At 42.9% G+C, this 13,958-nt stretch overlaps 1 protein-coding gene across 1 annotated transcript; it reads right to left on the bottom strand.

Annotated features, from left to right (window-relative positions):
* Positions 1-11,401, bottom strand: LOC110502971 (ras-related protein Rab-4A). The gene is made up of 8 exons (XM_021581322.2): positions 11,230-11,401; positions 10,625-10,705; positions 4,873-4,987; positions 4,358-4,420; positions 3,664-3,818; positions 2,697-2,792; positions 2,397-2,541; positions 1-1,174 (listed from the first exon to the last, which is right to left on the bottom strand). The coding sequence occupies exons 1-7, from the start codon at positions 11,243-11,245 to the stop codon at positions 2,426-2,428; spliced, it is 642 nt and encodes a 213-aa protein (XP_021436997.1). The 5' UTR covers positions 11,246-11,401; the 3' UTR covers positions 1-1,174; positions 2,397-2,425.
* Positions 11,402-13,958: the final 2,557 nt, after the last annotated feature.

Below are 13,958 nucleotides of genomic sequence, written 5' to 3'. Positions count from 1 at the left end.
TCACCTTGTCACACAATTTTGTTATACTTTATTTAAAAAAAAGAGTAGCTATATTATTGAGAATCAATTTTTTAAAGTATGAGTCATAACAATTAGGGAAAACAACTAATAATATCAACACAAAGAACATGACAAACGGGTCAATGGAACGGCAGGCATGAGACAGTGCTGATTGATAATTCTCACCGTAACATGACAAACAGGTCGATGCAACCAGCAGGCATGAGACAGTGCTGATTGATAATTCTCACTGTAACATGACAAACAACAGGTCGATGAAACCAGCAGGCATGAGACAGTGCTGATTGATAATTCTCACTGTAACATGACTAACAGGTCGATGAAACCAGCAGGCATGAGACAGTGCTGATTGATAATTCTCACTGTAACATGACAAACAACAGGTCGATGAAACCAGCAGGCATGAGACAGTGCTGATTGATAATTCTCACTGTAACATGACAAACAACAGGTCGATGAAACCAGCAGGCATGAGACAGTGCTGATTGATAATTCTCACTGTAACATGACAAACAACAGGTCGATGAAACCAGCAGGCATGAGACAGTGCTGATTGATAATTCTCACTGTAACATGACAAAGGAAAATGTGATGTCATAATCGATAGATTATTCTTCAGCTAATAATGAAATACTGTGATATTCAGTCCATAAAACATGCTTTGAGGTACTTAAATGATATATTCTTTATACAGATAGTACTGTACATAATGCAAGATGCTGTGGGTAGGGATAGGGCAGCAGTACAGGGGTGTAAGTAAAATTCCAGGGCCCGTAATCATTTAGCGTCTCTGATTAAGTGTGCTGATCGAGGATCAGGTCCCCTTGTCCATGTTGTCTTATTCATTATGATCTAAGAGGAAAAATAAATAACATCAGCACTCCGACTTAGAGACGCATTACGAATACGGCCTAGATGATTGAAGGGCTTGGTCCACTCTTAAAGGAGATTGGAACAGGGGCATCTCTGCCTGTGTCTGAGGGGTCCAGGAACAAGCTCAGCATTCCAGATTGGGGCCAAAAATCCGGGACTCTCTATGGATCACTGATGGAACATCCGGAAGTTGGGAAGTTAGAAAAAGGTCAGGGAAGAGTTGCTCCGCCACGATGTATCATGTTCCCTACATCTGTCATCTGAGTCTTCACCAACCTGCCTGGAAACAAGGACAGAGAGCTTTGAATCCAATACACACCCAGGAACACAGGTGAGTAGGGATCTTGTAGCCCCTTTATTAGCCCCTTTAGCCGATACACATCTGTGTCAATGTGCAATTAACAGAGTTACAACTGCGGGCTGGCAATACTTGGCAGTTACTCAACTCTACGCTCTGTAATTAACAAGCTAATTGATGATTCCTGTCTGCAGACATTGTACCCCTCTATTTATGCCTGGCATTTTTTGTGAAATACTACAACACCCAAATAAGGCACTTCAGACACCCTTTACCCAACAGGAGTCAGGAGAATCCCGGGTTAAATATATATCTGCCCAGAGGGAACACTGTATCGACCCCAGTTGTGTGGAGCCGCATACAGACAGCTTCTTAGTAGGGAGGCTCGTCATTCTCATGACCTTTACCCTCCCCTCTACCAAAAGAGGTGGAGTCGGTTTGGATGGCTATGGTTCTGTATCACCGACACATTAGCCACTTGGGAGCTGGAGGACCGAAATAAATAGATGGCTCCTCCCTCTGTGAGATACCTAAAAACAGCCCCCTGGCCTCAATCCAACTCCCCCCCCCCATTACCACAGGAGACACAGTACCATAAAGAGGCTCTAGACTTAGGGAGTTACATTTGGGATACAGCCTTACACTTAGCCCTGAAGTAGTTTCAGAGATCGCCTTGGAGCAACAGAAAATAAAACATTGCAAACTATTGGGGGTAACCATTTGGGAAGAACATGTATCAGCATTCTGGCGATGTTTTATTTTATTTGAGTTCTGATCCCCATTTTAATGTACGAACAGATATAGAGAGGGGTTCATGAAGTAGTTAAGGGCTCGAACCCGTCTCCGAGGGGGCATGTGATGAGCTTGAATTAACAGATGAAACTGACAACAATAATGGAGATCAAACTAGTAGTCTTTCAGCATTTGGTGAATTATGGACAAATCTTTAAAGCTCATGGATTTGCATCTCAAAATGCCCCATGCAATGAAACAGCCTCAACTGTGAAATGGAGAAGACTTTTGAATGGCCTCTTATATAACACGTGAAAAGCAACATCTACGATTACAACTTTATCTGTGCCTGCTATTTTGAGAGGCGGCAGTTTGGATGTCACTAAACTGAGCTATTAATTGAGTTACTAGTGTGATAACGCCAGGACAAGTCCCAGACCAGAATCCTTTGCAGTAGGCAGCAGTCTCTCACCTTGGATCTGGTCACACTGAGCTTGTTCACTAACAGCCACATTCCTGGGCGCTCTCGGCCTGTCCCCTGCGAGGGGAGCGCAGCTGTCGCAGCGCCGCGTCTCCGTACTGGATCCCTGATCCCATCCGCTCCGGGTCCAACTCTCCTGGAAGAGAAGAGACAGAGAGAGATTCAAAGAGAGAGAGAGAGAAAGAGAAAGGAAGGTTGAAATAAATTCCCTGAGCTGAAACAGTTCAGCTGGTAATCTATGCTTTCATTGCTGTTGGTTAAGGTGAGAAGACACTGATAGCCGAGAGATACCCGACTCTATCTTGTTGAGAATTTTCCTAGCACACTGCACAAAGGCCTCCTCCACGTTCTCCCCTGTCAGAGCACTGGTCTCCAGAAACATCAGCTCTGAAACAGACAAGACAGCGGGACACAATATTAACATTGACTATCCTTGATGGATATGAAACCCAGGGCTCTATTCAATAAGTAAAGCTGAAGTGATACAGAATGCACAATGGATTCAAATCAAATCAAATGTTATTTGTCATGTGCTCCAAATACAGTGAAATGCTTACTTATAAGCCCTTAACCAAAAATGCAGTTTTAAGAAAAATAAGTGTTAAGTAAAAACTAGATGAGTAAAAAAATAAAAAATGTAAGTAACAAATAATTAAAGAGCAGCAATAGCAAGGCTATATACAGGGGATACGGGTATAGAGCCAATGTGCGGGGGCACCGGTTTGTCGAGGTAATGTACATGCAGGCAGAGTTAAAGTGACTCTACCTGGAGCGGACATAAGCAGTGTTTACCATGAATACAGTCACTGATAATGCCTTTAAATTTCAATCACGCTGCAACACTGAACTTCTGTGATACGGATTGAATAGAGCCCTAAATCAGCATTTAGCTGTGGAGGACATGAAACTGCCAAGGTTCTGTGTGCACTAGTTCACACAGTGATGTCCTACAGTGACCTCTAGTGGGGCATGGAAAACACTCAAATTATGGTAATCGCTTCACCTTGGTGTCTGTGGAATTCCAAGATGTTCAGGTCTACAGCAGTGTCTAGAGGGTAGGAGCTACTTTTTTGGGTGATACGTAACAAGCGTTTTAGAGTAGGAGTGCTGATCTAGGATCAGCTTAGCTTTCTTGAACACAATTAATAAAATTACAGAGAAGACCTGCTCCTAAATCAGCACTCCCAGTCAGACGCTCGATATATACAGCCGTTGGATTTCAGTGTTAAGAGGGATCATCATTCATACTAAAACGCACCATTTTCCTGAGCAAAGCGAGACGCCTCCAGGAAGGTGACCTCCCTGTCTGCATCCAAGTCCTTCTTGTTACCACACAGGATGATGACAATGTTTTGGCTGGCCAGCATCCTGGCGTCTGTCAGCCAGTTGGTCAGGGCGTTGTAGGTTTCCCGGCTGAGGACGATGAGGTCAGATAGATAAAATAGATTGAGAGGACGAGAGCAGTGAAGACACAGATGAGATGGTTCTGTTTAAATGAATCAAATTTGACTTTAGAAAGGTTAGAGCGGTGTTTTCCAAAAAAAGATGACAGGAGCCAATGTGCTAACAATGAGTCATATATCTAAACTCAGAAAAAAAATAAACGTCCCTTTTTCAGGACCCGATCTTTCAAAGATAATTCATAAAAATCCAAATAACTTCACAGATCTTCATTGTAAAGGGTTTAAACACTGTTTCCAATGCTTGAACCATTACCAATTAATGACCTGTGGAACGGTCGTTAAGACACTAACAGCTAACTGGGTTGACGATCTGCTGCTACTCTGTGCTGTACTCCACTCAATATTTATTTTTGGCTTAACTACACTGCTTGTAATGACGATATGCTGTCTTCCTATACATGTACCACCTAATAGGATTTTGTTTTATTTTGTTTTATTTTGTGTATTGAAGGTAACCCATAATAAAGCATGTATTATTTCTCCTCTTACCTGGTGATGTCATACACAAGCAGCGCTCCTGCAGCGCCTCTGTAGTAACTCCGCGTCACAGATCTGGGAGAGAATAGCAATTGTAACATCACTTTGAAATACATCATTGTACCAACTGGGACATTTTACACATCAGAACTGCATTTATTAAATTGACATTATCTATCTCCTACTCCAAATTTCGCTAGCTATACATAACGGCATTTAGTGCGGTCCTCCAAAGATGATCAGGTGCCATCCAAGTCACAAAATAAAATCCTACATGGTGCTCAGTAGTAGTGCTTCAGAATTTTAGCTGCACTCCACATTAGTAATTCCCCGACATCAGCATTTTAGCAGCGCTAAAATAAATAATGGCCATATCGGCCATTATTTATTCCCTTACTGTTCTAAGGATCTGGCACCAGTTCTCTAATGGTCAGCTGGAGATGAAACGGTCCAATCTGGTTTGAATAAAATGTCTGTTGCCCTTCCACAGTATGAGTAGGTATGTGAAATGCTGTCTTGTATCATACCTGAATCTCTCTTGTCCTGCAGTGTCCCAGATTTGGAGTTTGACATATTTGTTCCCCACGTTGATTATCTTTGAGCCAAACTCCACTCCAATGGTGTGATTCGAATCGTCTTTGACTGTGATTTAAATTAAATGGTTTCATGTTAATAATAGCACAACACATAATTTGATCACAACATATTTATTGATTCAAAGCTCTTTTAACCTTAAAGTGTAGCTTGTACCTAAAATACATGTTAAAGCTAGCTAGATAGGAAGAACATGTCACGACTTGCAGACTTGTTTTTGAGTTGCTGTGCGTTTTGTTGCCAACCTGTTTTGCTACCTGACAAATTTACGGTTTTTACTTTTTAATTACCGTTTATATTTTTGTTTTTTCCTACTCAACTTTTTCACTCCGGACGCTTTATCTGGACACGATTCGTCAGGACCTCCAACAGCCGAAGCTAAGTAGTAACATTAACATGATGCCTTCTAATTGTAGTCGCTGTACTCGCCTTACGGCGAGGATAGCTGTGCTACAAGCCCAGCTTCAGACGCAATCGCTAGGCAAGGGTAATTTCAGTGTAGGAAAGGATGAAACAGCGTCTGTGCCACCAGTAAGTACAGATAGTAGTATAAATCCCCTGGCACAGTCCCCGCAGCCGGACAACTTTCTCACGGTTTCTGGAAGGAAATGCTGTAGGAACGCTCAACCGGTGTCGCTCATTCAGCCGACAGAAACTTTCAACCGGTTTTCCCCATTAAGCAGCGGGTCGGAGTCAGAGGCCGAGTCTTCTCTGGTCTCTACTCCTCCCGTTACGGGGTCTGAGACGCCGAAGCTTCCCACCATTAGCTCTGACAAATTGAAAACTCTAGTCATTGGCGACTCCATTACCCGCAGTATTAGACTTGAGAATCATCCAGCGATCATACACTGTTTACCGGGGGGCAGGGCTACCGACGTTAAGGCTAATCTGAAGATGGTGCTGGCTAAAGCTAAAACTGGCGAGTGTAGAGAGTATAGAGATATTGTTATCCACGTCGGCACCAACGATGTTAGGATGAAACAGTCAGAGATCACCAAGCGCAACATAGCTTCTGCGTGTAAATCAGCTAGAAAGATGTGTCGGCATCGAGTAATTGTCTCTGGCCCCCTCCCAGTTAGGGGGAGTGATGAGCTCTACAGCAGAGTCTCACAACTCAATCGCTGGTTGAAAACTGTTTTCTGCCCCTCCCAAAAGATAGAATTTGTAGATAATTGGCCCTCTTTCTGGGACTCGCCCACAAACAGGACCAAGCCTGACCTGCTGAGGAGTGACGGACTCCATCCTAGCTGGAGGGGTGCTCTCATTTTATCTACCAACATAGACAGGGCTCTAACTCCTCTAGCTCCACAATGAAATAGGGTGCAGGCCAGGCAGCAGGCTGTTAGCCAGCCTGCCAGCATAGTGGAGTCTGCCACTAGCACAGTCAGTGTAGTCAGCTCAGCTATCACCATTGAGACCGTGTCTGTGCCTCGACCTAGGTTGGGCAAAACTAAACATGGCGGTGTTCGCCTTAGCAATCTCACTAGGATAAAGACCACCTCCATTCCTGTCATTATTGAAAGAGATCATGATACCTCACATCTCAAAATAGGGCTACTTAATGTTAGATCCCTTACTTCAAAGGCAATTATAGTCAATGAACTAATCACTGATCATAATCTTGATGTGATTGGCCTGACTGAAACATGGCTTAAGCCTGATGAATTTACTGTGTTAAATGAGGCCTCACCTCCTGGCTACACTAGTGACCATATCCCCTGTGCATCCCGCAAAGGCGGAGGTGTTGCTAACATTTACGATAGCAAATTTCAATTTACAAAAAAAAAAGACGTTTTCGTCTTTTGAGCTTCTAGTCATGAAATCTATGCAGCCTACTCAATCACTTTTTATAGCTACTGTTTACAGGCCTCCTGGGCCATATACAGCGTTCCTCACTGAGTTCCCTGAATTCCTATCGGACCTTGTAGTCATAGCGGATAATATTCTAATCTTTGGTGACTTTAATATTCACATGGAAAAGTCCACAGACCCACTCCAAAAGGCTTTCGGAGCCATCATCGACTCAGTGGGTTTTGTCCAACATGTCTCTGGACCCACTCACTGTCACAGTCATACGCTGGACCTAGTTTTGTCCCATGGAATAAATGTTGTGGATCTTAATGTTTTTCCTCATAATCCTGGACTATCGGACCACCATTTTATTACGTTTGCAATTGCAACAAATAATCTGCTCAGACCCCAACCAAGGATCATCAAAAGTCGTGCTATAAATTCACAGACAACACAAAGATTCCTTGATGTCCTTCCAGACTCCTTCTGCCTACCCAAGGACGCCAGAGGACAAAAATCAGTTAACCACCTAACTGAGGAACTCAACTTAACCTTGCGCAATACCCTAGATGCAGTTGCACCCCTAAAAACGAAAAACATTTCTCATAAGAAACTAGCTCCCTGGTACACAGAAAATACCCGAGCTCTGAAGCAAGCTTCCAGAAAATTGGAACGGAAATGGCGCCACACCAAACTGGAAGTCTTCCGACTAGCTTGGAAAGACAGTACTGTGCAGTACCGAAGAGCCCTTACTGCTGCTCGATCATCCTATTTTTCTAACTTAATTGAGGAAAATAAGAACAATCCGAAATTCCTTTTTGATACAGTCGCAAAGCTAACTAAAAAGCAGCATTCCCCAAGAGAGGATGACTTTCACTTTAGCAGTGATAAATTCATGAACTTCTTTGAGGAAAAGATTATGATTATTAGAAAGCAAATTACGGACTCTTCCTTAAATCTGTGTATTCCTTCAAAGCTCAGTTGTCCTGAGTCTGCACAACTCTGCCAGGACCTAGGATCAAGAGAGACACTCAAGTGTTTTAGTACTATATCTCTTGACACAATGATGAAAATAATCATGGCCTCTAAACCTTCAAGCTGCATACTGGACCCTATTCCAACTAAACTACTGAAAGAGCTGCTTCCTGTGCTTGGCCCTACTATGTTGAACATAATAAACGGCTCTCTATCCACCGGATGTGTACCAAACTCACTAAAAGTGGCAGTAATAAAGCCTCTCTTGAAAAAGCCAAACCTTGACCCAGAAAATATAAAAAACTATCGGCCTATATCGAATCTTCCATTCCTCTCAAAAATTTTAGAAAAGGCTGTTGCGCAACAACTCACTGCCTTCCTGAAGACAAACAATGTATACGAAATGCTTCAGTCTGGTTTTAGACCCCATCATAGCACTGAGACGGCACTTGTGAAGGTGGTAAATGACATTTTAATGGCATCGGACCGAGGCTCTGCATCTGTCCTCGTGCTCCTAGACCTTAGTGCTGCTTTTGATACCATCGATCACCACATTCTTTTGGAGAGATTGGAAACCCAAATTGGTCTACACGGACAAGTTCTGGCCTGGTTTAGATCTTATCTGTCGGAAAGATATCAGTTTGTCTCTGTGAATGGTCTGTCCTCTGACAAATCAACTGTAAATTTCGGTGTTCCTCAAGGTTCCGTTTTAGGACCACTATTGTTTTCACTATATATTTTACCTCTTGGGGATGTTATTCGAAAACATAATGTTAACTTTCACTGCTATGCAGATGACACACAGCTGTACATTTCAATTAAACATGGTGAAGCCCCAAAATTGCCCTTGCTAGAAGAATGTGTTTCAGACATAAGGAAGTGGATGGCTGCAAACTTTCTACTTTTAAACTCGGACAAAACAGAGATGCTTGTTCTAGGTCCCAAGAAACAAAGAGATCTTCTGTTGAATCTGACAATTAATCTTAATGGGTGTACAGTCGTCTCAAATAAAACTGTGAAGGACCTCGGCGTTACTCTGGACCCTGATCTCTCTTTTGAAGAACATATCAAGACCATTTCAAGGACAGCTTTTTTCCATCTACGTAACATTGCAAAAATCAGGAACTTTCTGTCCAAAAATGATGCAGAAAAATGAATCCATGCTTTTGTCACTTCCAGGTTAGACTACTGCAATGCTCTACTTTCCGGCTACCCGGATAAAGCACTAAATAAACTTCAGTTAGTGCTAAATACGGCTGCTAGAATCCTGACTAGAACCAAAAAATTTGATCATATTACTCCAGTGCTAGCCTCTCTACACTGGCTTCCTGTCAAAGCAAGGGCTGATTTCAAGGTTTTACTGCTAACCTACAAAGCATTACATGGGCTTGCTCCTATCTATCTCTCTGATTTGGTCCTGCCGTACATACCTACACGTACGCTACGGTCACAAGACGCAGGCCTCCTAATTGTCCCTAGAATTTTTAAGCAAACAGCTGGAGGCAGGGCTTTCTCCTATAGAGCTCCATTTTTATGGAACGGTCTGCCTACCCATGTCAGAGACGCAAACTCGGTCTCAACCTTTAAGTCTCTACTGAAGACTCATCTCTTCAGTGGGTCATATGATTGAGTGTAGTCTGGCCCAGGAGTGGGAGGGTGAACGGAAAGGCTCTGGAGCAACGAACCACCCTTGCTGTCTCTGCCTGGCCGGTTCCCCTCTTTCCACTGGGATTCTCTGCCTCTAACCCTATTACAGGGGCTGAGTCACTGGCTTTACTGGGGCTCTCTCATGCCGTCCCTGGAGGAGGTGCGTCACCTGAGTGGGTTGAGTCACTGATGTGGTCATCCTGTCTGGGTTGGCGCCCCCCCCCCCCCCCCCCCCCCCCCCCCCTTAAGTTGTGCCGTGGCGGAGGTCTTTGTGGGCTATACTCAGCCTTGTCTCAGGATGGTAAGTTGGTGGTTGAAGATATCCCTCTAGTGGTGTGGGGGCTGTGCTTTGGCAAAGTGGGTGGGATTATATCCTTCCTGTTTGGCCCTGTCCGGGGGTGTCCTCGGAGTGGGCCACAGTGTCTCCTGACCCCTCCTGTCTCAGCCTCCAGTATTTATGCTGCAGTAGTTTATGTGTCGGGGGCTAGGGTCAGTTTGTTATATCTGGAGTACTTCTCCTGTCCTATTCGGTGTCCTGTGTGAATCTAAGTGTGCGTTCTCTAATTCTCTCCTTCTCTCTTTCTCTCTCTCGGAGGACCTGAGCCCTAGGACCATGCCCCAGGACTACCTGACATGATGACTCCTTGCTGTCCCCAGTCCACCTGGCTGTGCTGCTGCTCCAGTTTCAACTGTTCTGCCTTATTATTTTTCGACCATGCTGATCATTTATGAACATTTGAACATCTTGGCCATGTTCTGTTATAATCTCCACCCGGCACAGCCAGAAGAGGACTGGCCATCCCACATATGCTCTCTCTAATTCTCTCTTTCTTTCTCTCTCTCGGAGGACCTGAGCCCTAGGACCATGCCCCAGGAATACCTGACATGATGACTCCTTGCTGTCCCCAGTCCACCTGACTGTGCTGCTGCTCCAGTTTCAACTATTCTGCCTTATTATTATTCGACCATGCTGGTCATTTATGAACATTTGAACATCTTGACCATGTTTTGTTATAATCTCCACCCGGCACAGCCAGAAGAGGACTGGCCACCCCACATAGCCTGGTTCCTCTCTAGGTTTCTTCCTAGGTTTTGGCCTTTCTAGGGAGTTTTTCCTAGCCACCGTGCTTCTTCACCTGCATTGCTTGCTGTTTGGGGTTTTAGGCTGGGTTTCTGTACAGCACTTTGAGATATCAGCTGATGTACGAAGGGCTATATAAAATAAATTTGATTGATTGATTGAGTAGAATCCAGGCATTGGACAGGACTTACATCTCTTCTCAATAAACTGGTGAAGAAGACATGATTTTCCAGTTCCGGCATTCCCAATCACTAGGAATTTGAACAGGAAGTCTAGAAGAGGGAAAACAAACTTCATTTTATTCATTTTTCATATTCATTGTAATCATTAGATCATGCATATTCATTAGGCTAGTTGGATAGCTAGCTAGTTAACATGTGTACACAAACAACGCATTTGCAATAACAATCATCCAGCAGCACAGCACCTGGCTTAATCAGCTTGCTACAATTTACGTTAGCTGAAGTAACGCATTATTTTTGCTTCATGTATAGCTAGCTACTTTTTCGCCGACATTTAACGTTAGTTAATTAACGTTAGCTACTGTCGCTCTCTGAAATGTAGAGGATTGTCTAGATAAGAAACCAATTAGCTAATGATGACATTTGACAGAGATGCAAGCTATCTAGCTAAAGCTATAGCCCCATCAACGAGTAAACAGGAAACCCTAACGTTAGCTAGCTAGCATAGGCTATTTGTTTTGATAGAGACATAGCCATGACGTTACACCTGCTCCATCGTCGCAACTGGATATCTACTGTAATGCGACCTTACTGTACTAGTGAAGATTTCCTACCGTATGTCTCAGACATGGCCAGGGTTGTGTTTTGTTATCTAGTTAAAATAGTTATGTCCACTTGTTTTTCTTGAGGCAAAGCAGCTTTGAAATAAAAATAATAATTGAAGGAAAATCCCTAATGATATCCGTGAATCCTACTGGATTTTCACTCTCACTTCCCGTAGAACGCTTTTTCAAAATAAAAGTCGCATCAATCAACATAAAAATATCTATATATTATAGCAACTGCAGTTATGTTGAAAGACATTTAACTTAATGTATTACTATTTTAGAGGAATCGGATTAGGCTACTTTTGTATTACTTCTATTTCTAACACCCAGATCTATATTTTAAACTGGAATAGGTACATTTTATTCAGAAAATGTGTGTGCTTTATTCAACTATTACTATTGGTTTTCGATGTATTGTCTAGCTAGACATGCTGTTCGCATTTTGTCTTGATTAGAGCTAGCCTGGTCTCAGATCTGCTATCATTGTCAAGCCACACATGTTTGGCATGACAATGAGTGACAAAGCATCTGTATGATGGCATAAACAGACTGGCTTTCAACAGCCACAATCTTAAATCTAGTTGGTCTGGATCTAGGGCTGGAGGCCAAGTATGTTGGTCTATATACTGATATACTAAAGACAAGTTAGATGTCTAGTTGGTATGATTGGTTTGATTTAGTTGGCCTAGACCTAAATATATAATGAACTTAGCTATTTAGCTTGTCTAGTCTCGGTCTATGTTATATTTAGATGTCTAGTTCAGCCTATCTATAATAAAGGATAGCTATTAAGATTGATCAGTACATAAAGAACCTGCTGCTTGCAGCTTCTCATAAGAATATAAGCTTGGTGGTAAACATGTTATACTGTAGAACAGGTTGTTTGTGGTCTAATATACCACGGCTGTTAGCCAATCAGCATTCAGGGCTCGGTGCCACACAGTTAATACTGCAGAACAGGTTGTTTGTTTATAGGTCATTTTCTTGTATGGTTTGCCCTATTCCTACAGAGTAAAGAACATGTACATTGAAGGTGAAATGCAAAGGCAATTACATAAATATTACTTCACAAGTTATGGTTCATGTATGATTGAATCAGATTGTACATGAGCTTCTGTATAGACCTAGGCATAATGTTTGCCTCAGAATAAAATTGATATTGTTATTCGCCTACCTCCTCATGCCTTTTGCACACAATGTTTATAGACTCTCTAAGTAGGCTGCCAATACGATGCAGAAAACTATAGTAAACCATTTACAGATAATATATGCAAAGAATACATATAAGTAGGAGAAGTTCAGTCTTCAGTGGTATATATAGCCTATAGTGGTACAGTTGAAGTCGGAAGTTACCATACACTAAGTTGACTGTGCCTTCAAACAGCTTCTAAAAATCCAGAAAATGATTTCATGGCTTTAGAAGCTTCTGGTAGGCTAATTGACATAATTTGAGTCAATTGGAGGTGTACCTGTGGATGTATTTCAAGGCCTATCTTCAAACTCAGTGCCTCTTTGCTTGACATCATGGGGAAATTAAAAGAAATAAGCCAAGACCTCAGATAAAAAAATTATAGACCTCCACAAGCCTGGTACATCCTTGGGAGCAATTTCCAAACGCCTGAAGGTACCACATTCATCTGTACAAACAATAGTACACAAGTATAAACATCATGGGACCAAGTAGACATCATACCGCTCAGGAAGGAGACGCGTTCAGCACCTTGTGAAGATGCTGGAGAAAACGGGTATAAAAGTATCTGTATCCATAGTAAAACGAGTGCTATATCAACATAGCCTGAAAGGCCGCTCAGCAAGAAAGAAGCCACTGCTCCAAAACCGCCATACAAAACCCAGACTACGGTTTGCAACTGCACATGGAGACAAAGAGCGTACTTTTTTGAGAAATGTCCTCTGGTCTGATGAAACAAAAATAGAACTGTTTGGCCATAATGACCATTGCCATGTTTGGAGGAAAAAGGGGGGGGGGGGGGGGGGGGCTTGCAACCCAAAGAACACCAGCCCAACTGTGAAGCACGGGGATGGCAGCATCATGTTGTGGGGGTGCTTTGCTGCAGGAGGGTCTGGTGCACTTCACAAAATAGATGGCATCATGAGGCAGGAACATTATGTGGATATATTGAAGCAACATCCCAAGACATCAGTCAGGAAGTTAAAGCTGGGTCGCAAATGGGTCTTCCAAATGGACAATGACCCCAAGCATTCTTCCAAAGTTGTGGCAAAATGGCTTAAGGACATCAAAGTCAAGGTATTGGAGTGGCCATCACAAAGCCCTGACCTCAAACCTATAGAACAATTTTGGGCAGAACTGAAAAAGCGTGTGCGAGTAAGGAGGCCTGCAAACCTGACTCAGTTACATCAGCTCTGTCAGGAGGAATGGGCCAAAATTCATCCAACTTATTGTGGGAAGCTTGTGGAAGGCTACCCAAAATGTTTGACCCAAGTTAAACAATTTAAAGGCAATGCTAACAAATATTAAGTGAGTGTATGTACATTTCTGACCACTGGGAACGTGATGAAAGAAATAAAAGCTGAAATAAAAACTTTCAGGCGCCATGCAGGTATTAACCCTGCCGAAAGGAAAATATTAGGATAGAGCACCACTACCAGACACACACACACACACATCAGCAGAAGAGACTGCCTAGACTGTAGCCTGTTTTCCAGATAGCCAGTAGAGAGAAAAGACACATCACAGCACAGGGGTAACCCCACCA

The sequence above is a fragment of the Oncorhynchus mykiss genome, chromosome 23, assembly GCF_013265735.2.
Source record: "Oncorhynchus mykiss isolate Arlee chromosome 23, USDA_OmykA_1.1, whole genome shotgun sequence".
In the NCBI taxonomy this organism is placed as follows: Eukaryota; Metazoa; Chordata; class Actinopteri; order Salmoniformes; family Salmonidae; genus Oncorhynchus; species Oncorhynchus mykiss.
This window is presented reverse-complemented; position numbering and strand designations above follow the sequence as displayed.

Excerpts from the sequence above, each read along its gene's own strand:
- LOC110502971 (XM_021581322.2), bottom strand. Across the intron at positions 4,421-4,872 it reads GCAGGACAAGAGAGATTCAG|ATCTGTGACGCGGAGTTACT; the intron begins GTATGATACAAG and ends ATTCTCTCCCAG. Across the intron at positions 2,542-2,696 it reads TCTCAACAAGATAGAGTCGG|GAGAGTTGGACCCGGAGCGG; the intron begins GTATCTCTCGGC and ends CTTCTCTTCCAG.